The sequence below is a fragment of the Rhipicephalus microplus genome, chromosome 3 (genome assembly GCF_043290135.1).
Source record: "Rhipicephalus microplus isolate Deutch F79 chromosome 3, USDA_Rmic, whole genome shotgun sequence".
Lineage (NCBI taxonomy): Eukaryota > Metazoa > Arthropoda > Arachnida > Ixodida > Ixodidae > Rhipicephalus > Rhipicephalus microplus.
The window spans coordinates 249,050,986-249,078,619 of record NC_134702.1 but is presented as its reverse complement, the minus strand read 5'-3'; the positions used below and the strand labels follow the sequence as shown (position 1 = coordinate 249,078,619).

At 47.9% G+C, this 27,634-nt stretch overlaps 1 protein-coding gene across 1 annotated transcript in view; it reads left to right on the top strand.

The window, feature by feature from the left end:
• LOC119160982 (glycoprotein-N-acetylgalactosamine 3-beta-galactosyltransferase 1) overlaps positions 1-27,634 on the top strand; it is a 42,986-nt gene that overhangs the window by 2,632 nt on the left and 12,720 nt on the right. The window contains exon 2 of the mRNA XM_037413318.2: positions 7,674-8,013. Within this exon, the coding sequence (XP_037269215.2) occupies positions 7,674-8,013 (340 nt within the window). The remainder of the gene's footprint in view (positions 1-7,673; positions 8,014-27,634) is intronic.

Here is a 27,634-nt window from a genome sequence, read left to right as displayed (position 1 = left end):
GTCTCTCTCGGTACGCGACCGCCTTGTTCTACGACTCACTCTGCAGGTGCGGATGCACAGACAGATGAACGTACTAACAGACAGACGGACAGACAGACAGACAGACAGACAGACAGGAGGATGGATGAATGGACAGGCAGACATGCAGACGGACGGACAACGCCTAGTTTTATGGCTCACTCAGCTGAATGAGACGAACGGACGGATAGACAGAAGATTTATGGTTTACTGATAAACCCTACGAAGCATCGCCCCACTCCTCATTCATTCCGTGGACACACTCTAACGCTTTTTTCGTCACTTCTCCCCGAAAACATGGTACGCGGGACACCATCAACAGCCGAACTTCATGTTGGACAAGCCACCGAAGGCTTAGAATTAATACAGAGAAGCAGGCACGAGATATCACAGGTGAGCAGCGCGAGCCAGCAAATTTTGCAGTATTTATATCTGATTGTCGATTCGCTTAGAATTAGGATGCTTTGCATGCTTGATTGGGGGACGATAATTAGTCATTTTAGATGCGAAGCAGCTTTTTGACCAGTCTTAGGAACGCTGTCCCTCCGTGCGTCCGTGTATGAACGCGCCGCCACTCGCTCTCTTGTCGCAGATGTTGAAGCGGTGGCAAGTAGGTCACGCCACAACTGCGCATCGACGCCATGCTTCCTAGCAGTGTGCGCTGACCTCACTCTCTTCCTGGCGTGCCACGTGCTCACCGCCGCACCCGCAGTTGTTGCCTCATCCGCTCGCTCGCAAGATCTGCCGCTACCGCCGCTCGCTTCTCTCCTGCACTACACCGATCGCAAGGCCGTGGAAGTCGAGGCGAAACGCGTGCCAGCTGTGGTCTAGCGCCCGTGTAAACTCTGAAGAAACAAGGCTTGCGCCAGCCATCGGTTCATATAAATCTTCCAGCACTGATCGGCGCACCTGCGTTTGCGCCGTTCAACCCGTGGCGTCCCCCTGCGCAGCGGTGCTGCTTCGTATTCCATCAGGGTTTCTTTTGCGAAAATGGTGGGACGTTGAAGCCAGAGTGTGCGAAGACCATTTATTCCAAGTTTGTCTATATTCTGCACTAATAAGAAGCTGGGGCATGAATCTGCTGTGAATAATATATCGATATATAAATTGTCGGGCAGGGGCACCTTGCAACTATACCATAGGAACACGTGGGCGAAATCTAACTGCCATACACGATGAGTGCCAGCCATTGGACCCATAGTTAGGAAGTTTTGAATTAGCGCCCCGCGAGCCCTTTAGGTGGGGTACCTGCCACTGCGCATGCGTTGTAACATTAGTCAGCGTTTGCGTTCGCGGCCCACATGCAGAAAATCCTAAATAGCGTGTGGCGATCGCCACCCGCGAACACTGGATTCGAGGCTACGGTGTCACTGCGATCGTGCGTTGGGGTTTGCAGCAGGACAAACGCAATTCTAAAACTCATATGACGCCCGCAACGCCCGTGGCGTTTGCAAATGGTATTCTAAAACCCCCTTATATGACAAAAGACAGGAAACCTTAACTCAAGAAGATAAGTTTACACGAAACGCAGGACAAACTCGTTTGCGTTTATCTTAGCGAAACTGTTTGCCAGGACGGCACACATACGAAGAACTGTGTTAAACATGCGCAGAATTTTGATTCTTCGGTGCCGTCTATACCTCCGAGTGTTGTTTATTTGCTGCCATGCCGCGCAGCTTATAGCACGTTGCATCTCCTAGCGCACTGAAGGCTAGAAAAAAAAAGGTATCTCAACGCACTCGATAAATGCTGCGCTTAGTGCTGATTGGCTGACAATGTCTGCCGAAGCAGCGATACCGAAATGAACATTTAGCACATTACTACAGTCATCACCATCCCCCGCCATCTTTACAACAGCGATTTTTTTAACGTATGCAATGAAAACTATCGTCTGTATAAACTGTTCTGCTAGCCAAACTGACAGTACTCCCGAGCAACATAAAAGCATTGCAGATAATTTTGGTGCGATAAAAAAGTTTCCTTACAGTTCATAGCTTTCGTAGCTTATCATTGTCGCAATCAAGGTAAGCAGAAACAAAAAAAAGGAATTTCTAAAGCACTGACATTGCACGGAGAGGTGCTTTTTTTCAACGAAGCGGTAAAAAATGTTCGTGTGCCACTGATAGCCCGCGTGGTGCGTCGAACGGGAAGCCGCCATATCCCACAGTTCCCCGCGATTGCCCATTTTACCGGCCTACTATTTCACCACGCTAACGACAATGTGAGGGCTCCTGGTGACCGCCAGTCCTCTAATATATCTGCAATACTTGATAGAAGTGAAACGAGCAGAACGAGATGGCTGCATGTGCACTCTTGCTGAATTCGAGAGTGGAAATTTCCTTGCTGCAGGTGGAATGAAAGAACCTGTCCGAAAGAGGAAATACGCCAATGAACACGCCTGTGGGAGGCACGTGTTGATTTGGCGAAAAGATAGCACGACAATGAGGCTGACACTGTGACAATCACGTCCTGTTACACTGCTAGTACTTCTAAGAGCAAATGCAGCCTGTTAGCGTTCGAGAAGCTTCAGGTCTGTAGTAAATAGTCTATGTGAAGATTACGCCCACTTCATGAACATTACAGATTATTCTGGAACCTACGAGGAGGCTAGCGATAACGCTAGAACATTTGACGACACGTGTATATAAATGCCGACGCACGTCACGCCTTGTCAGTTTATCCATAGAGAAACATACTATATAAAGAGTGGCCACTCGAGCCTCTTCGTGGCTCAGCAAGATAGGCTCTGACCAACCGCTAGATGGCGCGCCCACTCTTACTTCCACTCTTCTTTCACGGCATATAATAGCCGCCTCAGGAGGTTAATGAACACAGAAGTGTGACTTCAATTTTTTGAAAAGAAGAAACTTCATTGATTTCTGCAGTTTTCCACATCCACTTTACAACGTGTCCCATTGAGGACATTTAATGCATTGCCACAAAGATCAGTAAAATTTGACTAGAAAGTGTTGCATTTTGCATTTATTTTGCACAAAGGGTACAAATTCATGTGGTTTAGATGTGCTGTAGATGTATTCCTTACGTGCACGGATGGGTGTGTAGCCTAGTGGTGAATACACTCGTTTTCGGAGAATGAGGTTGAAATACCAACATCAGAAAGAAAATATTTTGTTAATTTATTTAGCAAAAGACATTATCGGGTCTGACCAGCCGCTCGTGGCGCTGAAAGCAGCGCAGTAGCCCGGCCGTAGGACCCTACGGGAGTGTCTGCCCTTTATAAAAGTATGTTTCTCTATGGTTGATCGATTTCCAAAGCTCTGTTCGCCGCTATCAATAGACCATTTGCCACGAAGTTGACGAAAGTGAAGACCACTTGGGAAGGCCAGCTTATGAACGGTGGCAGGAATAATCCTGCACAGTGTCTCCATCAACAACGCTGATTTACTCCGCATGCTTCGTAGCTCTACAACATTGCTCGAAAGACGTCATTTTCAATATGGACTCGATGTTTTGATATGGAGTCGATATTTCTATCGGGCGAAACAGCGATGCCGCCACACACGCCATCAGGGAAGCACGCCTTCAATGTGCTGGAACACCAAGTCACTTTTTCCCCTAGCTCCAGCGTCAGCATTTGCATCTATACACAAAAGTAAACAAGCATGTAGGGCGTCGTAAAGGTGACCAGTACTTGATGATCAACCGCGAGATTTGCGTTTCCAGAGGCATAGCCTAACTGCGAGGATGAAAAGCTATAGTGATGCTATCGATCCTAAGCAACGAGCATAAGCACGTGAGCACCACGGTTGGCGACATCGTAGACATCTTAGAACACCGCAATGCCATGAGAGACGCTGTAGTGGAGGGTTCCGCAAAATTTTCACCATCAGATGTTCGTCAACGTTCAATGGCATCATTTACGTACACAGAACTCTACTTTTTCGCCTACCTCAAAAGGCGACCACCACGGCTGGGATCGTACCCACGACCTTTGGGTCAGCCTCGAAGCATCTTATCCACCAATCCATCATGGCGCACATGTGCATATAGGCAGGCCTACCTAAAGCACACAAAGTTATTATTATTCATTCTGTACTTTATATCTGCCCGAATAATTCCTTTGTTATCTGTTTATTCATGACCGTGCAATTATTTTCTTCATAGAGGGACTATGAAAAAAGTGGCAGTAACTCTGGCGAAAATAAAACACACTAATAATTGAGCTTCCGCCAAGAAAACTATAGCTAATTCAAAGTGCAAGCAAAGCGTGATGTACTCCGATAGCGGCAAAAGGTGTCGTCGGGCTTCGGTAATCTGACCATCGGCAGAACGCGTCTAGTAGTTATGCAGCAGCGATCGCACCTTCCAGCATTAGCGCTCATGCATGCAAGCTCGCGAAATAACAAGAGTACGCGTATTACGCGTATCACGGGTATTGCGCGTAATCTTTATCACGCGTATTGCGCGTGATCAGTATGATAATTTGTGAAATTTTACGTACTAAATTTACGACATGATTATGAGGACCGCAGAATTGAAGGGCTCCAGAAATTTCGACCACCTGGCCTTCTTAATGAGTAATCGAAAAGGCGCCTCTAGCATTTCACCTCCTTCGATGTGTGGCCACCGCAGCAGAATTTGCGTGCAATATTTTCAGCACAATCTGAAAACATGTCAAAGTTCACGAGACCTTGTGGCCTATACTTGGGCCGTGAGTTCATAACTTTTTGTGGCTTACTTAATTACAACAAAATGAAAGAAAAACAATAAAAACACTAATCGCCAAGGAACACCGCCGATTTTCACGCTATTGCCGCCTATAGCTACAATTACCTAGTATTTATTCTAAAAAATACGGGAGGGCTAAAGTAAAGGAAATATAACTAAAATAAAAAACCCGATCTATATCAAGCATTCTTGGTGGATAATTGAGATGCTCAATACGGGTGGCATTCCTAACAGCTATTGATATTAAACCTGAACTATCGGTATATTACCTGTTGAAGTGCAATAAAAAAATCAGTGCCTATGAAAAATTCCCGGACATGCCTGACTGAGCCGCTCATACAAAAAATTGCCACATCCCACGTAAAGTGGGAAGCGATGATATGCAAAGCACGAATAAGAAAGATTGATATGTCACTTTAATATCAGCACAACGTTACGAAGAAAAGGTAAATTATGCCCTACGTAGCTTCCGTGTCATGACAATTATGTTTGGATGTGTAGTTTGCTTTCGTCATCTACTCACGTCACATGACACCAAATTTAGTATACGTGCAGCTGGGGAAACGGCCGTGAGCGCATCATGAGCGGAGCATGTGGTCATGTTGTTACATGACACGCATCTCATGTTTATTATGTCTGCACCAGTATTACGCCTTCGCCACCCATTCACGTCCCGTAACACCAAATTTGGTATAAGTGAAGCTAGCGAAACGGCCACCAGCGCATCATGAGCGTGGCATGTAGTCATGTTGTTTAATGACACGCATCTAAATATTACCATGTTTGCACCAGTCACATACATTCGTCATCCTATCGCTAACCGTAATACCAAAGTTGGTACATGTGACGATAGCGAAACGGCCACAATCACATCATGAGCATGGCGTGGCATGTAGTCATGTTGTTACATGGCACGCATGTCATGATTTTCATGTTAGGGTCGGTCGCTTGCCCCGCCGCGGTGGTCTAGTGGCTAAGGTACTCGGCTGCTGACCCGCAGGTCGCGGGTTCGATTCCCGGCTGCGGCGGCTGCATTTCCGATGGAGGCGGAAATGTTGTAGGCCCGTGTGCTCAGATTTGGGCGCACGTTAAAGAACCCCAGGTGGTCAAAATTTCCGGAGCCCTCCACTACGGCGTCTCTCATAATCATATAGTGGTTTTGGGACGTTAAACCCCACAAATCAATCAATCAATCAATCAATCAATCAGGGTCGGTCGCTTCTGTTCGCCATGCAATCATGTCATATCATACCAGTTTCGCAACGTTCCATGTGAACGAAACCACCACAACAGCTGCAGGACCATGAAATGTAAATCATGACATTCATGGCATACATGTCAAGATTTTTATGTCCTGACTAGTCAAATATCTTCTTCACACAGCCATGTTTTGCCATACCAAGCTTGGTATTGATAGCATATTCGAAACAGACAGGAGAGCTAAAAATCGTAGGCGGCTAGATAGATAGATAGATAGATAGATAGATAGATAGATAGATAGATAGATAGATACGCTCAAAGTCGCCGAAGTTCCCTAAGAATTGTTTCGCATTTAAAACTGACAATTTTAAATACCCATGTTTCTGGGATTAATCTCCTTGTAAGTCTTTAAGATGGCCTCTAATTATGCTTTTTATTGTGATGCCAAATAAGCTTGGTCGTTTTATCACGCAGTAAGCAGAAAATTTGTTGCTGTATATTCAACACGTGCCTACATAATGACATAATTGTTTCCAAATTCCTCTCTGCAGAATAGTGAACTCAAGCGTATATGAGTTTGGAATTAACAGAAAAAATAAAGCCGATAATGAAGGCTAGACATAAAAGAGAGACATTGTTTTGGCAATACTTTACAAAAGAGATATCGCATTCAGAAGAACGAAAAAAAACCCCTGTTCAGAGCACTTGGTGATGTATGGGATGCAAGATAAGGCAACTGAGGAATCACTTCTGCTAACAGTAATCCTATACATTGAGGATCTCTTTGATTCTAAGCAGCAGGAAGAAAGCGGAAAGTACGCCGCAATATCGTTTTATAGGAAAGTACTTGGTAAACAAGGTACACCTCAGTACCGGTGGTAGTGTAGTTACACGCTGAAATATTGCATCAAAATGTGTGTTGGTAACGCTACACATATTGTGGCACGCGGCACTTGCAAGTGGATAAGAGTAAGTTTAATAGCTCTTATATATCTAAAAAGGCAGAAATCTCGAAAACCAAAAGCAAATGAGCAAGCATGCGAACGTAGTTTTGGTCGATACTTCGCTTTCTATTTCGTGTATGTCTGCTTCACCGAAAGTGACACGCACGCTTCATCGCCTGTCATCATTGGTGAAGTCAGACGAAAAAATAAATGATGTCACTGTCCTTACTTTCATTCAGGTGGCTTAGTGACACCAGTAATATCCTTAGCAGGAGGATTCAGTCAGCAACTAATGTTTCGCACGGTACAGCGTTGTGACCAAAGTATCTTGTATCTTACCCGTTGCGGTCCATCAAAATTTCTCACGTGATAAACAAAATCATACGAGAAGAATTCCTAGATAGCGGGTTTAGAAATTGTTTGGTGCGAATTTTACCAAATATGACCAATTGTTTACGAGAAAAAGTGCTACATATGTGTCCCATTGGCCCATGAAGTGTACTTGAGGAAGTGCGACAACAGCTGTCGCACTATCTCAAGAGGGCAGTAACCTGTAACCCTTTGCTAACATTTTATAAAAAAAGGTCTGATGCCAGTGTTACAGAGGGTCATTTAAAAACTGTGTGAAGGAAAATTTGTGGGGTATGTTATTTCTAGATGTAGTACAAAATCTGCGCCGCTGCCTGTTGTAATTCATCGACAGCTGCTGACATTGTTCAGTAGCACTTGCATTGCACTATATTTGTCCTTCCAACCACCACTTGCGCCATCCATTCAGAGTACTCTATATAGGTCTTTAGGTAACATTGAAATACCACGCAGTGTCTTGGAGCAACTGGGTGTCGCGCGATCTCTTGCGCCGACGAGTCCGCGTGCTGTGCTGGGTGCTGACAAACCCGAACAACACGGAAACCAAGGCGCGTCACGTAGCCGCCACGTGGGGTCGCCGCTGCAACCGGCTGATGTTCATGAGCACAAGCCGCAGCCACGAAGACGAATTGCAGCCGTCGGTGGTGCTGAACTTGAGCGTCGCCGAGCGCCGCAATGCCCTGTGGGCAAAGACCAAGGCGTCGCTCGTAGAGTTGTACAACAACCACATCAACGACTACGACTGGTTCTACAAGGCTGATGACGACACATACGTGGTGATCGAGAACCTAAGGTGAGCAAATGACGCTCGTTATTCAGATCCCCAAAAATAGCTCACACAGGGTGGCCTTGAAGAAACTAAAAGATGCGATGAAATTTCTTGGACACGATGGCCATAGCATAAAGAAAGTTAGGCCACCGATACTCTTAATAATGCGTGTAACGAAGTTGACAGCAAAATGACGCTCTTATTACGCCAGCAGAACCACAACAAATGTTAGTTATTTTTCAAAATTTTTCACGAAGACGTGCTGACTCAGGTACTTTTGGCAATAATGGATGCCCTAATGTTCACTGCTGTCTCATCATTTGCCCGTAATGCCGGGACCAAAGTTAGGACAAACACGGCAATGCAACCGCACTGACCACAGTGCTAAGAAAGCGAATCGTCAGCAAGCCCTCGGTTGCCTTAACTCCGGAAGCACTGGCATATCTTGACTGCGAAATCTGTTGTACACGCCTTCGTCTTCTTTTTCATGCTTTAACCTTCCGTTTTTGCATGTTTTGTGCTTAGTTACATTAGATACATTTTTATTCTCTTTTTTTAGCACTTGTTACACGGCCGTTATTGTGCATCCACGTGATGTCGTATGCCAGCGTTTACGTATGCGAACTCTTCAATAAGTCGTCATTTTGAAGTGAGCCGCTGTCTCAAACCCTTTCCTTCTACTCTACTGCCCTGTTTTTGGCTGATGGGTTGCCAACTAGCCGAATCTGAAGCCTTACTTCTATCCGCACCACCGTGGACCTCCTGCACCTATCCACGAACACTAATCAAGAACACGTCACCTCAGAGCCAGTGCTGACGTCATAAGGGCGTCTAATTGGCAATGCGATGATGAAGTTGTTAATCGACCTTATGGAACAGTGGAAAACAGGCAGATTCTAGCAGCAGTGCAACTGGTGCTACTGATCGGCAAATGCCGAAGACTGCGGAAAGCCTAAGGGGAGTGGTACGCCTTCAGTGCGTGTTCTATAGAGAAAGTCAAATATACGCGCTGCGTTGGCACTGCCATGCTCGGGAAGTATTGCTTTACTGTTCATTTTCACATGACCACTGAACGAAAATAAGGTGCAACCTGCCAAACGTTTTTCTGTGCTTGTCATACGAAGCATTCTGATAATCCACTTACCTATGAAGCCAGCCAGCGTGCATTCATTTTATAGCTAGTATGGTCGTCTCACCTTTTCATTATTTTGGCTAATAATGTGCAAGGCACATACGGCAGTTCATTTACCAGTGAGGCATTTTCATCGCAATGCTCATGAGATTTTCTGAAGGCTCTTGCAGACCTTAAACCTAAAAGAAATGTTTCTAGACAAACAATAAATGTCGCACAGCAGGTTCATCAACGCCTGCGAAACACAATGACAACTAAATGTTGACGTGACTGCGCGAGAGCGTGTGCTATTTAGCGAGCTTTGAAGTGTGTTTTGACTGTGCGGTCATTCTTCATCCTTATTTGATTGTCGTGGCTCTGCCCACTTCAGCAACGTGACACCGCGTCAGCGATTGACGCCATCGGTGAACTAGATCAATCGCAACGCACTTCCGCTTCCTGCGAAGCGTAGTTGTTTTTTTACCGTTTGCCGCACCAGCCGTGGGTCAGCCGCACCAGCCGTGGGTCAGCCGCATAAGCGTCAGGTGGAAGTGTCGACCAGAAACGATCAGGTCTCCGACGTACGTCGCAAGATGGCTGATTCGCTTCAGCCATGCAGCACGCAGGGCCCCATTATGAGGCACCCGGTTCCGATGCTTCTCCGCTGTTCAGTCGCTCGATTTGCAGCCGACGACAGAGCAATGCTTTTTACCCATGTTGCTCATGTCAATAGCGAAATACGTTCATATGTGCGCACAGGCGCTGTAGTTGAGCGAGGAGTGTACATGTGCACGCGACAACTGCGAGGCGGGTTCTTTCACCGCAGTGCCAAGAAAGAAGAGGCAGTTTTGTAGCTAAGGGTGGGAACAGGAACTGACATTGACTTCACTAGTGCTTTTTCACACCTTATTTACACCAATCGGCGAGCTGCGTGCTACGTCACGTCGCCGATCGCCGAGTTGACATCACTGCGCATGCAAGGGGGTCCGTCAGGCGTAGGAAAGATGCGCGGGCATTGTTTTTCGAAATAAAGGCTCTGCGCGGTGCGCAGTGCTGTACTCTTCAGACAATGTAAGCGCTGCGGTTTAAACTACGAACTGCCGGGCTTTTATGGAGGGTGTAAAAAATAAAGTTGGAGCTGTTTACTGGCCCTTTAAGGACAGGAAACTACCGTAGGGTCGTAGTAAGGCTTGAGCCAGTCTAGATGCGTAGTCTCATGTCAGAGGCGTCGTTGATCAGGAGACGCCACAAGCGGCTCAACAATATGATTGACTAGTGACAAATGCTGGACTACACGGTAAAAGCTTTGAGAGAAGTTTTGATGACTGAACAGGGTTGGTGAAAGGGATCCTGAGGCACACAAGTGAACCAGAGATATAGGACGCTGGAGCCTTCGAGCTGTCGAGGTGTTTCTGGCGTTGCTGAGCAGAAGTGGTGAGGAATCGAGCAAGCTGGTGACACTCTTCCGCGTACTTAGCTGCTTCGGAAAGGGTGATCGACTCAGTTTTGTCTGGGCGGTACGAAAGAATTGTGTGAAGCATGCAGAATGGCTCGCGTCCATAAATGAGAAAGAATGGAAGATTCCCGTGGTGGTCTGAGTCACAGTATTGCGTGTGAATGTCACAAAGGTGAGAAGGAGACCCAGTTTGAGTGAGATATATTGATGTAGATTTCCAGCATGCCACCTGGTGTTCGGTTAAATGGTACTGTCAGGCCATTAGCTTGAGGGTGGTATGCAGTAGTGGTGCGGTGAATGATGCAGAATTCCTTTAAAAGTGATTTGGCGGCTTCGGAGAGAAATACACGCCCTCGGTCGCTGAACAGTTCACGTGGTGCGCCATGACATAAAACGAGGTGGTGTAAAATAAAGTAACCAATGTCACTCTCCCACGCAGACGGAAGAGATGAAGTTTCTGCGTAGCACGTCAAATGATTGATTGCGATGTATATATAGCGGTTCCCAGCAGGAGGTATGGCCAACAATCCATAAAGATCAATGCCCACACATTTCAAAGGCCGGGAAGGACAAGGTAGAGGCTGCAAAGGAGTAGGTGAACGAAGAAAGGTATCTTTGCGCTGTTGACAAGCGAGACAAGAATGCAGGTAGCGGTGAAGAAAGCCATATATTCCATGCAAATAGTAGTGGTGGCGCAGGCTTGTGTAAGTTTTCAGTACTCTCGCATGTCCTCAGTGGGAATTACCATAAAATGATGCGTATATAGCTGACCGAAGGTGTCGGGGAATAACAAAGAGCCATCTGCGCTCATCGGAGAGGTATTTCCGACGATACAGCGAACCATCGGATGCGAAATTGATGGATTCGCCTCTGCAGTTGTCGAAGGATTGGGTGGGATAGAGGCCGGCACAATAAATCTATAAAAGAGCCTTCTGTTGCTCCAGAGGCATGTCAGTGACACATAGTGATGACACGTCATAGAACAATGTAGATGGGGAGGAATGGTCAGCTGAAAAAGGTGACCAGGACACAACGCCAACATCAGAATGTTTATGTCCACACTGGTAAACGACGCCATGTCTGCAGGAATGCCCCTGCAGACATGGCGCTCAGCGGGCAAGTCGGCCGGGGGGATCTTTAAGGAAAGAAAGCCAGCCTAATGTGTGGTGATCTGTGACCACGCTAAATGGGCGTCTGTAAAGGTAGAGTCGAAACTTGTAGAGAGTGAGGGTAGAGACGTGAGAAGACTTCAAAGTTGGCCGACGTGGCGTGCCAATCCCGTTACTTTATTTGTTAGGGCTGACGCGGAGTGACGGCGTCTGCCAGCGCCCGTTTAGCTAGGCGCATGTACTGGTTCTGTAGCTCGCTCAGCTCGAGCTAGGCATGAAAGGCTTGCCGGCTAAGAAAAAGAGGATGTTGATGAATGGCGATGATGATGACGCTAAACTTGTCTATAGCCCATATGAATGCTAAGCATTTCAGTCCTTTTCCTTCTCGGTCACGGAGTAGTTGATTTCGGCTTTGGTGAGCACTTGGCTGGCATAAAAGATGACGTACTCATGAAATCCAGGTTTCCGCTTTGCAAGCACAGCGCTGAGACCAACACTTCTAGCGTCCGTGTGCATTTCAGTCGGGGCGAGTAGGTCAGAATGTCGCAGTATTAGAGGTGAAGTTAGAAGGCGTCGAAGGTGAATGAATGAATCGTCAAATGATGATTATCACCCCGTGAAGTCAAGCTCACCGCCAAGTAGTTCAGTTAAAGGTGCTATGATGGATGCGAATTTGCGGATAAAACAGAGAAAGTAATAACAACTTGCAATAAAACTCCGAACTTCTTTTCATGGCGTTGCTTCAGGGAACTCGGCAACCGCACGAAGTTCAGTTGGGGTGGGGGCAAGGAAGTCACGCGAAGAACGACAAGCAGCTTGGGACTTGCAGGGTGCACCTGGAGAGGACGTGGCCTAAAATAAGAAACTTTCGTTCACCAAGGCAAGACTTCTTCAAATTCAGCTGCACACCAGCAGACTGGAGGTAGTGAAGACTACTTCCAAGCGTTTAAGATGCGTCGAGAGGTCAGGCGTAAGTACTACAATGTCATCCAGGTAGCGCAGTCATTCCTGCCATTTCAAGCCATGGGGGATTTTATCAATCTTGCGCTCGAACGTGTCAGGCGCATTTTAGAGCATGAACGGCAAAACATTAAATTCATACAAGCCATCGGGAGTAACAAAAGCTGTTTTGTGGGTCGTTAGCCCCCACTATAGGACCTGCCAGTAAACATAGCGCAGGTTTAATGAAGGGAAGAACTTGGCTCCTTGGAAGCAATCGAGAGCATCGCTTATGCGAGGTAACGGGTATACATCTCTGCGTGTTATGTTTTTCAGCCGCCGGTAGTCAGCGCGAAAACGTATTGAGCAGTCTTGATTGTTCGCCAGAACTACCGTTGACTTCCAAGGTCTAGTACTGGCTCAATAACTACATACTTAATGCCATGCCCTCTGCCTTCCGGAACCGCACTGATCTTCTTCATTACACCACTTAGTTGTATGACTTACTCAGCAAGGGGCGCTAGTGTGAGAGACAGATGGGTGAAGTGAAGCACGGATGGACGCTTCCCCTTACTCATCACCATTCACTCCGTAGATATGCTGTGTTTTTTTGCTTGTGCGCGAAGAACGCCAAGCAGCAAGGCAATCTAAGGGCGCGCCTGAAGCAGAAAAAATTCACGAGATGAGCATACACAGGACGAGAGCAGACTAGCAACTGTGCCAGTTCCATGCTTAAAGCGTGCCGTTCTAACATAATGACTGACGCGCGAAACGAACAGACAAGTATACACAAGACAAGCTCAGTCAACTCTCACAATTCTTACTTCTTCATGTGTGAACAAAGTGCTGCTTCTGTAAAAACGGCTGTGGCAGCAAGCAAGCGACACTTTTGTGATCTCCCGAACTACGAGTCTGATAAGCGCGCACGCAGGAGAGACCAGACTGCGTCGAATGGGCGTGAAGCCGAATGCGAGAGGCGGTGATCTTTAAAGCGCGCCCAACGTAAGCCCCTCTCGTCAACTGCCTACTTATGATGAAAGTGCACTGAAAGTGCAGATGTCAGAGAACTGTTGAAAAGTGTATAATGCCACGTTCCATTTCCCAAGTTTTTGTTATCGTCCCAAAACACCATACGATTCTCAGCGCAAACCGCGCCTGCAGTTTTCGAGAGGGTTCCGGACTGTAATAGATCATTTCGATAAGATCACGCCCACTGTGCGAATGGTACAGATTGTTCTGGAACGTACGCCGCCGCCAGCGATAGCGCTAGAACATTCGACGGCGGGAGTATAAATGCCGACGCGCTTCGCCGCTTGTCAGTAGTTGATCGAAGGCCGACGCTCCGTTCGCCGCTATCAGTCCGAGACTGCTATCTGTGCGAGACTGCTGCTGTAATTGGACCCTCTGTTTGCCGGGCACAGATTCGCCCAAATAAACAGTTAAATCCCAACAAGAAGTCTCCTGTCTTCGGCCACGTCACGACCCCGTGACAATATAGGTGGCTTGCAGTTATAAATTCTATCAATTTATGCTCAGTGGCATAATGGCTAGCGCCGCGCAGTACTTATCGAAGGGCAGTTTATCAGATGCTCCGCAACAGAACCTTTCTTTTTCGTTTTTTTCTTTCCCTGCAATTCCTCAGTGTATACTTTGAAACGTCATATCCCCAACAGATACACATCGGTGGAGCCGTCGTGCACCCTGCCATACAACACTTGTGTGTTCAAAACACTTCGTTCCGCTTCTGGGATCGCTAGTTGAATACAGGCATGGTTTTCTTTTCATTTTCACGTGAACCTCGCCCATTCATAACATAGGAAATGGTGACGTCCACGCACGACATGCTGCTAAGGCTACGACACCAATTACCTTACAGAATTCACTGCAAAGAAGAAGTACAAGAAATTGCCGACAATCTGAGCCGAACTATCAGGCTTTAAAGCCGAGTCCAAGAACCGCTTTTTGCTTTTTTTACGTTGGTACATGCACAGATATTCTGTGTCAGCTCTATCAATTGGTAAGTACGCGCGTCTTTTTTTGATAAATGTGTGTTTTTATGGCAAGCCACTTGTTTGGCAAGTGACAATGTGCTACTGCAGCAGCCATGTCAGGGTGTACTGATTTTCACCTGTAAACCGACAGCTGCAACTTCAAAGCCGATTGCTTCAACCCAAATTGAACGTGGACAAAAGTATCACATCGTGGTCAGTATGAAGTATCGTATCATGTTCCACCACGTGTACCGAGTGACAAGCCTGTGTTTTATCTGTGAGTCGGCGAAGTGCCGGAAAGAGCGCCCGGTGACTTTCAGTGGCGGTCTGTGAGCGCTGGCAGCAAGCGTGTCGGTTCCATTGTCATCACCCCTATTGTGGACATCGCACGCAAGCAAAAATAAATTGTTCAGGTTTACAAATGTAAAATATCTACTGTGCAGTCATTTTCATTGCTCGGACTCTTGTATCGCTACACCCAGAAGCACCGATGACATGCAGACGGACAGGGCTGGCACGCTCGGCCTACATTTGCTGGCAATCGTACAGGTGATGTTAGGTGTGACCAATCTTGGCGCAGGTAGTTCGAGAAAGTTGAAATTCGAGCATTTATCAGTGATCTCGCAGAATACTGCACTAGCATGAGCCATAAATATACGACGTAACTTGGCTCTTATACACGGAAAGCAGCTGCACGAAAAGGCAATAAGAGTCCTGCTAAATCCAAAACCCTGGTAACAGGCGCACAGCTGGAAGGCTGCCGAGTTTATATGTGCGAGGGGAATGGGGGTATTATCATGGGAGGAGGCAAGTGAAAGAGGAGTAATATTGCCATACAGCTGCAAGTTTCCCTCGTTGGTGGAAGTTCACTCACTCGTTTTATAAAAAATCTTCGAAATCTCGCGGGGTTACAGCGTTTAATAACGTAATAGCTTCTTAGCTTTCGTGACACCACTTGCATTGTCTCTCAAGGCGTCAGCTGCCCCACCGTTAGGAGACGATTTTACCATGCTATACGCCTGTGCTATCTACTTGCCGTTAGGTCGTCGGGATTATCGAACTATAGCGTTTCTTTAAAAAATGAGCCCCGCCGCAGTGGTCTAGTGACTAAGGTACTCGGCTGCTGACCCGCAGGTCACGGGATTGAATCCCGGCTGCGGCGGCTGCATTTCCGAAGGAGGCTAAAATATTGTAGGCCCGTGTGCTCAGATTTGGGTGCACGTTCAAGAACCCGAGGTGGTCGAAATTCCTGGAGCCCTCCACTACGGCGTCTCTCATATACATGTGGTGATTTTGGGACGTTAGACCCCACATATCAATCAATCAACCTTTAAAAAACGAGCAACATAACTAATAAAAACCACGAGTGGTGAACAAAAAACGCGTGATAGCAAAAGCGCAGGAAATGCTGTTTTGCAGTAAACGACGTACCCAGCATCCCATGAGTGGCGTCACGATGTAGGTCACACCACACTATTTCCTCGAAGCGAACAGAAACACTGAAACGACGTACATAGCTTAAACGCTGCACAAAACGCTCTAGTAGAACACTGCGAAAAGATGTACCATCCCATAAACTTCAACACCGCCTTGAACTTAGACACGGAAGGAACCCGCACAAAAAGTAAATTCTTGTAGTCGGGGCTTATAAAAGCAACGCCTTGAAATATTAACCGCTCAACTGAGAACCTGACGAGTGTGTATGTACATGACTGCTGAAATAGTGGAGAAAACGACGCAGTAACAAGAACGGTGAGAAGGACTACGGTGGAGAGGGGCACACCACCAAGAAAAGTCGACAGCTTCGGAACTAGCGGAAGAGCACCACTGACGGAAAAAGACCGTCCCTACCGAGAAAGAATACGCGCGACGCGCATCTCACGGACCACGACATCACATTGCATTACCACCTCTCTCGCCTCACCTCCACCCACCACACCGATCCCTTTCCCAGCACTAACAACACCTGTTGCCCCAACTTCAGACAAGCACCTTCCATACTCCCACGCGTCTTACCCTCTCCAACTCGGAACGTGCTCGCCGGCCTGCCGCTTATCGTCAACTATGAACACATATTTTATTCCTGTCCGGCACACTTGCCCCCTGCCTCTTGGTACCTCAGAAGTCCACAGCAGTGGGAGGCTCCTTTGTATACCACAAGGCCAGGCCAACGTTTACAGGCAATTTTTAAGTTCCGCAACTTCTCGGGCCGCGCTTAGGGAGGAAGCGGCCAGTCGCGGCACCCGCCCCCACAGCCGCGCCTTGCGCTAGGAGAGCGAGAGTCGTCTTCCAGCGCAAAGGATGTCGCTTGAGCTTTTGCGTGCACCCGAGTGAGAATTGTGCGAACATTGTGCTTGTTTACTCTCGATATTTAACAGAAGCCACGTGCTTTGAATCGTGCGCGTTGTATGACTCACGAACTAGAAAAAACATCTGTTAGTACTTAGCAGGCATTCGTTTCGCGCAGTGACAAAGTGCTCGCTTCGCCCTGTGCTTTTGCAGTGTCCATTGCATCAAGACCACATTAGTCGTTTGCAACTCAGCCAGCTAAAAAATACGAATTTTGAATTTGTAGCACTCGGGGTTACGTAACATGTGAATTTGGCGACTAGTTAATTTAGTGATATGATTGAAACAGTGCTTTTCATTGTCTGTTTTTTTCTGCTTCAGGAAAACGCATCACAAATTAATTGAGAACTGACGTACATATAACATTACAGCAATTACAGTGCATTCAATAACCCAGAAATAATATTTAGTCAAGAGAACAGTCCCATACATAATATGTGCTACATCAAAAAAGTGACGTTTTTGTAAACCTTGCGCTGTACTGATCGATATTACAGACTCAGGCTATTTAAAAACGCCAAGCAACCATTTTTATAATTTAATCAAACAGGGCGAAAAGAATAGCTCATTACATAGTAAAAGCAAACACAGAAACTTGAGGTTCAAAATCTATAGTAGAACTTCTTTTACTCATATGTACTTCAGCACAGAATTGTCGGTAGGTTTCCTGAAAATAAGTTCGTAAACTAGCTGCACCTTCTTGCGCTCTTTTTGTGCCCAAACGGCACTGTTGTTCTCCAAGCATTTGGTTTGTGCGAGGTGCATATGAGCTGTTAAATCAAAGTGAATTCTTGAGCAGTACACTGATTGGAATGCTTTGAACAGCCAACAAGACTTCCCTTAATAGAGCATCTAGCACATTCGAAAGTAAGTCACAAAAGAAAGCTGCCACGGGCACCTTTCTCTTTGATCGTGTAGACGTTGCCTTTTGCTTTAAACTTTTCGTCAACTTGGCAAATGCAGTACACCAAATATTATCTGTGCCAGATGTGGAAGCAAATAGACAAATTGAATATGCAAAACTATGTTACTCCCTGCATCCCAGCGCTGAACAGCCTTCCATTTGCATGTATGAAGTATGTGAGGTCCTCATGAATCACGACACCCCTTGGATTGCGTAAACATCATCCTTAATTCCCACATTGTAAAAGACAACCAGCCGAAGTTTACCAGTGTCCTCCTCAAGAAATCCGCTATTCTCCCGTTTTTCTGAAGCTTCGTGCAAAATCGACAGTGTGCTCCGAATCAGGAACCTCTTGCTGGTGGCGTAGCAACAAGTACGACTTTGTTCAGTAAGCTGACCTATATATTGTTAGGCGGCCGCCGCTTCCTAATCGTTCGTGACAAAGAGCTTGGAAGATTCGGAAATTGGCACGGCACGGCTTCAGTTTGTAATGCTTAACTGCCGCGGTCTATTTCGTCAACCTGGCCGTCAATAACATGCTTGTAATTCTTTATACGTCATGTTGCATAATATGCACATCACACACCTTGCATGTCTTGATCAAAAGTTTCTCGGTGCGGGAAATAACTCTCACCAACATCTCAAGCAGCTGCGGCTAGGATGATTGTGCAAAAAAGTGGCACTTTTCTAGACTGTTTTCTTACTAGCTGGTGCAGCTGGGCACTAAGCAAGATGCAATCGTAAATCTTGGCAGCTCCTAGACGTCCCTGTAGTTGGTAGTGACAGGTTGTTACAATTGGCAGTTAATCAATTTCGTCGTTGATGACCCCGTGCGCGCACGGTGAAAACACCGCGAGGAAAAAGTTGGTCTAGTATCTGCATGTATTCTACAAATGTTGCCGAAAGGCGATAGCCTTGCGTGTGGAGAGAGTGAAAAAAAACAATTATTTGATGTTTCGCGCAAGAAAATTCGTGGATGGAATACTGGAGGCGCTGCGTTAGATTGCCTCGAGCGTGCAGCGGAGGCAAACAAGCACATCAAGTCACGTCACACGTGAGGCATGAGCGCCATCTGGCAGTTTTTTTGGAAAACGTAGCACATGGCTCTGAGACGGGTGTGCGCGCCCGTCTCAGAGGTGATAAGGCGTAGAACGCAAGACGACGTGAAGATGGCACCACCGTCTCGTTTTAGTAAAGCGTTGGAAACACTTGTCTTTTCATGCTAGCGTTGCACGATTAGCGCAGTATGATAAGCACTACGGTCCCTAAAATTACTTATGTGTGCATTTTCTAGTAAAAATGCACACACAGTATATATACGTGTTGTTATGGTGTCCGAGACAAGAGCAATGATTGCTTAATAATTGATAACTGCACAAGTATGAACGCTAAATCTTGAGCAACATCGGTGGGCGCTGCGAATGAAATCGGCCGTTTCAAGTACCCGGTGCTATGAGGAGTTGACAAAGAGACAAATCTACAGACAGACAGACAGAAAGATGGACAAGCAGACAGACAGACCAAAATTTTTGCGTCGAGGCTTGGTCCCCAAGAAAGACTATTGTCTTTAAAAAACGCGACGAGATCCGCACACGCGGCCAAACTGCGAGGAGGGGCAACACCAGCAGCTCTACTCGCGACTGCGGCACCCCCTCACTGCTCTGGTGAAACCCGCGACTGCCTTCAGCGGCGGAGCTACAGAACTCAAAGAGTACCATAGATGTTGGGCCGGACCTGCAACTTCGGCTGGTGACTAGGGCGGACGACGTCGCGGCTAGGCACTGCCAGGATGCCACAACCGGCAGCCTCAACGCCAACTACAACGCTGCTTTCTATTTTTATTAATATTTTACTTTTTGGCCTTAAAAAGCATTAAGTTTTTCACCACCACCGTTTATACATCCGGGACGGCTCCGAACGTCCTCGGACACCAGCGCCGCATTCGGTTTTCTTATGGACCACCCAATAGCACCGCGTACTGATCCGAAGACGCTGGGATGCATGTTTGTTTTCGAGAACCTGGCGGCCAGCAGACGGCCTGGGACTGCCCGAATGAGGGCTTTCTGCCATTTTAATGACGACAGCGTGCACGGAGCGCTACTCATGGAGCCACTTAGAGCTGAACAAGAGAAATTTTCGTAGTGCTCTTGTTCATCTTTGCTTTTCTGCCCTTGTCTCATAAATTTCGTATTCTCGCGCTGTTTGAACACTCAATTTTTGTTGTCGTCCGCGTCGTGAGCCTCATAGATTATGTGCGTGTTTCTTGAGGTTAAGGAACCACGCATGGTGCTCGTAATAAGAAACGTTGAATGAAGTTCCCCACGTTCATACACGATTTCGACGAGTAAGATTGACAATACAACAGAGCCATGGCATCAACTAACCTAAATGAAGCATTTTTATTTGCATAAATAGCGACAAACATCGATGCGACTCGGTTCTTGCAATTCCAGAGAACGTGCGTCTCCCCTCACCGACAGCCGCTGGTCGCACTCGCCGGCACTTCTCTAGCTCTTATGCGAGAACACTGACTTGGCAAATTGCATGCTTGCTGAACCAATGTCATAACATAATGTTTCCATTGCATTGCATTCGTTTTGGCGAAGCCGCTATGTAGTTATTGCAATCGATAAAGTTGCAGCACTGTGCTGGCACAACTGCGCTCTATACGTTGCACGAAAAAGATCGCCATACTCAATACTCAAATGTGCGCGTATCTATCGAATTAAACTAGAGGCTTCATAAAGCCTGATCAGACGTAACCCTTTTAAAACAGCGAGAAACAGATTTTGAACTTGACAGTACGCTGGTAAACTGTGCCTGCTTAGGAAAATGCAAAGTATTTCTTAGCGAACTTCGATTTTGAGCGTATCTATCTATCTATCTATCTATCTATCTATCTATCTATCTATCTATCTATCTATCTATCTATCTATCTATCTATCTATCTATCTGTCTATCTATCTAATCTATCTATCTATCTATCTATTTATCTATCTATCTATTTATCTATCTACCTATCTATCTATCTAGCCGCCTACGACTTCTAGCTCTCCTGGCCATTTCGGGGTTCATATCACTACCAAACTTGATATGGCATAACATGACTGTATGAAGAACGTGTTTGACTAATCATAGCATGAAAATCAGGATATGTATGTCATGAATGTAATAACTTTTATTTCATTGATTGATTTGCGGCGTTTAAAACCACCATATGATATGAGACACGCCGTAGTGGAGGGCTCCGGAAATTTTGACCACCTGGGGTTATTTAACGTGCACCGAAATCTGAGCACACGGGCCTACAAGAATTCTGTCTCGATCGGGAATGCAGCCGTCGCAGCCGGGATTCAATCCCGTGAACTGCGGGTTAGCAGCAGAGTACCTTAGCCACTAGACCACCACGGCGGGGCAATTTACATTTCATAGTCCTGCAGCTCTTGTGGGGGTTTCGTTCACATGGCATGTTGCAAAACTGGTGTGGTTTGTCATGACTGCATGGCGAACTCAAGTGTCAGACCCTAACATGAATATCATGTTATGCGTGTCATGTAACAGCTTGACCACATGCCACGCTCATGATGCACTCGCGGCCGTTTTGCTAGCGTCACATATACCAAATTTGGTATTACAGTACGTGAATGGTTGACAAGGGTATGTGACTGGTGCAAACTTTCTAAACATGAGGGTGGTGGTGGTGAAAACATTTAATAACCATTAAATGGTTACAGAGAGGTGATTGGGTTGGGGCCTTATTGGCCTCCTACCCTCACAGCACTAGGTGGAACCCCTATTCCGGGGCTACATTGGCAAGCAACGCCACCCGCGCCCGTTGAACCAGAGCCTGTTGGGCCTTCAGGTCTTGACAGCCGAGCAAGGGCGCCTCCCAGTCCTCTCTCGTGGGATTGGGGTTGGGGGGGATAGATGGATTAGACTGGCACGCCCAGACGATGTGAAAGGTGTCAGCCACCTCACCACAGAACTGGCACGTGCCATCAAAGGATGAATTGAAATGTTTTAGCACTGCCGGGCACAGTACAGTATTGGTAAACAATTTTAAAAGGAGGCGCTCGTCAGCACGATGCAGTCCCTTACAAGGGTCTGGATAGCGCCGGTTCTCCTCTTTGTAGTAATTGGTAATATCTTTGAATGAAAGAGCCGAATGGTCTGATTGCGAGTAGGCTTCCAAAGACAGGGAGATAGCCCGGGAAGAGAGTGCGCGGACGGCCTGATCGGCCTGTTCGTTACCCCCGAGTCCTTGGTGACCGGGTGCCCAAACCAGATTTCGCGGATTTGGATTAACGTATCGGCAGCTAGGTTCCAGTATGCGCTGAGCAAGCGGTGAAGCCCACCCTAGCTGATAGTTCCGACAGGCCCCTCGTGAGTCGGTGATGATATGTTTAGAAGAGGGATAGGTGAGAGCCAGAGCGATGGCAATCTCCTCCGCGTGTGTTGCGCTGTAGGCTTTGAAAGTGAGCCCGTTTACGGTGTTTGCGTTGTGTATGACTGCGGCAGTATACCACCCCCCATGGTGCGGGCCGGCAACGTCCACGTAGCACACATGTTCCTCTTGACCAAACTGTCGCTGCAACGCTTGCGCGCGCGCCTGGCGGCGACCACTGTGGTTTTCTTTGGACATGTTGCGGGGAAGGGGTCGGACCCGGAGGGCGCGTCTCCAAGGTTCTGGCACTTTCACCCTTTCCTCAATATAGTAATCGTGTTTGATGTGTATTTGGTCCAAGAAGCGGCGACCGGAATGGGTCTGTGCAAGGCGCGTGTATTGGTTAACGAGGTGGGCTTCTCGAAGTTCCCGGTAGGTATTCAGCACGCCTAGGACCAGAAGTCTCTGGTTGGACGTGGTGATAGGGAGGTCGAGAGCCCGCTTGATAACTTTACGGTGGATGACCTCGAGTTGATCATCCTCGTGTTTGCGTAGGTGCAAGTAGGGAGTCAAGTAGAGTATTCTACTCGTTACGAAAGCATGGGCAAGCCGCATTGCATCCCTGCTTCGTAATCCGCCCCACTTGTTGGAGACCCGGCGGACTATACGGCCCACCTGGTCTCCCACCGTGCGAAGTTTGGCTATTGTGGTGTCAGCCTTGCGTTGGTGGTGTATGAAGAGGCCAAGGACGCGGATCTCCTTGGCCTCACGGATCGGTCCCGAGGAAGACTGATATGGAGCTGAGTTGTGTCCTGAGGGGAGGGACGTACGTGCACAAATTCTGATTTAGCCGGGGCACACTGGAGTCCGCAGTAGGTTGCGTAGTCGTCGACTACAGTCGCTGCTGCTTGCAGGCATGACTCCATGTGACCCAGGTTACCTTGCGTGGCCCAAATCGTGATATCATCCGCGTAAAGAGCGTGATGTATCCCTGGTAAAGAAGCCAATTTGGGGGGAAGATGAAGCATGGCTATATTAAATAGGAGGGGAGAGAGGACCGCGCCTTGAGGAGTTCCCCTCGAGCCGATGACGTAAGGCCCATGTTCCTCATCTTGTATGCGTATGTAGGCTTGTCGGTCTGTAAGAAACTGTCTAACATAATTGAATGTTTTATAGCCACAGTTGGCCTGACTGATGTGGTCAAAGATTACCTCATGCTTCACGTTGTCGAATGCCCCTTTAAGATCCAAGGCCAGGACTACCTTGTCATTGTGGGGGCATTCAACAGGATCTAATATGTCATGGTAGAGCTGTAGAGGTATATCCTGGGCTGAATTCTGAGGGCGGAATCCAAACATGGTGTCCGCAAAAGTCTGCTGTGTTTCTAGAAACTCGGAGAGTCTGTCGCGCACCATAGTTTCCATCAGCTTGCCGACACAAGACGTGAGGGAGATGGGGCGAAGGTTCTCCACCTCAATAGGTTTACATGCCTTCGGGATGAAGGTCATGAGAGCTGATTTCCATTCAAGAGGGAGAGGAGTTTCTCCGTCCCAAATGCTATCGATGTATTTTAGGAGCGTGGCGTAGGCTGCGTCGGGAAGATTGGCCAACAGTTTGACCGTAACCTGGTCACGCCCTGGTGCAGTGCCACGCTTCATCTTGCGTAAGGCCGCCTGGAGGTCGTGGAGCTGGAACAGGGTGTCCAACTGCGTGTTCTTTTTGCCTGCGTAGGAGTATGCGGTCGTCCGGGGGTCCTTGGTGGTGCACAGGTATCGGTCCCTGAGCGTGTTTGGCAGCTGTGTTGTCGTTCCTGTAGTTGTGCATGACCTTATGTAAGTGATGTTGAGTTTCCGTGCGTGTATGTGTTGGATCGATGAGAGCGCGAAACAGGCGCCACGTGTTGCGACGAGACATCTGGCGTGCAGCCGTGTTGCACCTGTCCACCCAGTTAGTGTCGGCTAGCTGAGCAGCGTATTCCGCAGCTTGCTCCGTGAGTTCTGGGATGCGTTTCTTGAGGCGTCTGTTATGTTCCTGTTTTTTCCATCGTTTGGTGAGGCTGCGGCGGCCCTGCCAAAGATGGAGGAGGTGGTTGTCTACGTCCGTTTGAGTTTCCGTGAGCTGTATCAGCTGTTCGTGTTGTTTCAGTGTAGACGTCAGTGATTTAGACCAGGTGTTGTATCCCGACTGGAGAGGGTCTACAATAGGTAGAGTGGTGCGGAAAGTTGTCCAGTCTGGGATACGAGCTTGTGTAAGTGGGCGTTTTAAGGGACGCATGTACACGGTTGTGTTTAATACACAATGATCACTACCGAGAGTGTCCTGTGTGTTCAGCCAGTCGGCATGGCGTATGTTGCGTGTAATTGTGAGGTCCGGGCAAGTATCTCGTTGAACAGAGTTGCCTACACGTGTTGGGCTGGCGGGATCAGTGTGGAGGGTGAGTCCAAGTGTAGAAAGAAGTTCCGCAAGCTTCCTTCCACGCGTGTCCTCTCGTGGGTAACCCCATAACCTGCTTGGGGCATTGAAGTCGCCGACGATCAGGAGGGGGTCCCGTCCTGCCACCTGCATAGCTTGTGTGAAAGTTGCGCTGACCGTGACGTTCTTAAGCTTTGGGGGACAGTAAATGTTTAAAATATGAAGAGGTGGGTCATATCGCCTTATAGGCAGCACCGTCACCATCGTGTATGGGAAAGGCGGTGTTGTGGGGAGTGTGACCTCCTGGGCGGTATATTGCTTGTGAACAAGTATACATGTCTCCGGTTTGTGTTGAAATGAAGTGTAATTTGTGAGTTTGACGTCCGTGCTGGATTCCTGAAGGGCAACCACGGCAACGAGAAACTCAAAGGTCTCAAGATAGAGGCGGAAATGAGCCCGCTTCTTGTGGTTCTTGAGACCTCCGCAGTTCCACTGTGTTAGTAACAACGGCTGAGTTGCTCTGGCTCGCGACCTAGGTTTGGAGGCCATGTTCGGAGATAGAGGGTGGGGTTGTGTTGTTAAAATTACTGAGTTCACTAGCACCCTGTGCTGACGTACTGGAGTCTTCAGAAAAGTCCGACTCATCTGGAGTCACTCTGTTAAATTTTGAGGGGCGATTAACGTCCCTAATTGGCCCTACGCGCTTGAGGACGCGTGGATTGTCTTGTATTCACTTTTGGATAATGTGAGTTACTGTTTGCGTCACCTGTGCGATGACAGTCTCCATATGACGCGCGATGGTGTCGTGGATAATTTTGGGGAGGTCGGCCAATTGTGTTTCTATTGCATTCACCTGGGTCTCCAGGGCCGCGACGCGACTCTCTACAGTAGTAGGAATCTCCCTGTCTGTTATATTTTCCTCTTCGTCGCTCAACGAGGGCTTAGTAGTGAGATTGGTTCTGAGCGAGTCAAGTTCGCTGGCTAGTTTTTCATTCTGAGATCGCAAAAGTGCGAGCTCATGCCTGAGTTTTTGTGTTTCGGTAGTGCTTGTGGCAGTAGAATGTGGAGAGGAGAGAGAGGAGGCGACCTCCACCCAAGTGCCTACCTTGGGTTGGTTGCGTGCAGCGTTGCTAGATGGAGCGCCGAAAGCTGGAGATTCCGCCGCGCCAGGTGGTAGCGTTGCCGTTGCTGCTTTGCCAGGAATTGGCGCTTTGCCAGTTGACCGGCGCTTTGGTTTTGTTGGGGTCCCCGATGTCCTGGACCCTGGTTGCTGAAGCCTGATGAATTTTTCAGTGCATTCGCGGGAGCTGGTGAGGTGCGGACCCCCGCAAACTATGCACGTTGGGTTGCATTCGTGGGGGGCCATCCCCTCAGGACCAGCGCCCACGTTTTGGCCACAAAGGCTGCATCTTTCGGTGACCGGGTTGGGACAGATATCCGCCTGGTGCCCCAGTGCATGATGAGTTGGGAAATGGCAGCGCCGAGCTCACCTTGTTGAAACGCTGCCTTGAGGGCTACTGTGATGCGTGGCTTGAGCACGATCACGTAGTCGCCAGGATTCATCCTGACCGTTGCTTTCGGCGTTCACTTGGAGACTGGTGAAGTCTTTTGTGGAGCTTTAGGAGATGGAGCGCGAGCGTCTCCAGTGGCTGAATTGTTGAGAGGAGTTTTCAGTGCAGACGCTCCTTCCACGTTTCTTCGGCGGCGACGCCGACCCTCGACGAGTTGAAAAAGGTCAGCTCGCTCCGCCGAAACGGTGGATGGGCCGTCGTCTGATGGATTTGTCGGGATATACGACCACGAGAGAGTCGTAGGGTCGTAGCCACGTTGTTCAGGCAGCGCCATGTTGAGGAGTTGACCGAGCGGCGTCTCCGCATCCAGCAGCGGCGGAGCCGCAGCCGTGAGGCTTAGCTCGTTCGCTACGTTGTGATGCAAAGTTGCTCGAAGTGGCCAAACATTGGGCGTACCTGGGTAAGATCGGTGTCTCCAGGATCTTGCTGATTTGGCAGATGCAGTCACACAAGTTTTAGAGCAGCCACATTGAAAAAAGCACGGTTTCAGCCGAAAATCGACGGAGCCGATGAGCGTCGCGTCCGATCACTTCGCGAAGCGCCCGCGTCTCCCCATAAACATGAGAGGCGTGTCATGTAACAACATGACTACAAGCTACGCTCGTGATGCGCTCGCGGCCGTTTCGCTAGATTCGCATATGCCAAAATTGGTATTACGTACATACTGGTGAAAGCATGCTAGTCATGAGATGCGTGTCATGATACAACATGACCACATGCCATAGTCAAGGCGCCATTACATTTCGACGTGACGCGGTGCGCGTGCTCGCTGGCGTTCATTTCGTCGCGTGACGCCGGCGTTGCCACGCCAGGTCCCGGTCCTGCCATATACTCGCAGGCGCGCGCCACGCTGCGTTGTTTTGACGCATGCTCGTTTCAGTGCGTCCGGCGTTTCTCCGTCACTGAAAGAGGGGGACGTAGTGTTTTCTGGGTAACGCATTTTGCTAACGTAGTGTCACTGTGCCCAGTGTGCGCGCGCGTCAACGGTACATTGAAGTATATTGGGCCCTTCATCAGAGGCTCGCGTTCGTTTTTCTAGCTCCGCATATACCAAATGTGGTGTTACGTGACGTAAAGAGATGTAAAAATATATGATTGGTGCAAACATGATAATCCTGACACGCGCGTCTTGTAAGAACATGACAACATACTCCGCTCACAACGTGCTCGCGGCCATTTCGCTATCTCCACATATAAAAAATTTGGTATTACGTGACGTGAATAGATGACAAAGGTGTAGGAAAAATTCAAACATAATAATCATGACACTGAATTCATGTACGACATCATTTACCTCCATCTCGTAACGTTGTGCTGATTTTAAAGTGACATATCAATATTTCTCATTCGTGCTTTGCATATTATCAATTCGTACTGAACGTGGGATCTGCCAATTTTTTTTTCTCCACGGAGATCCTT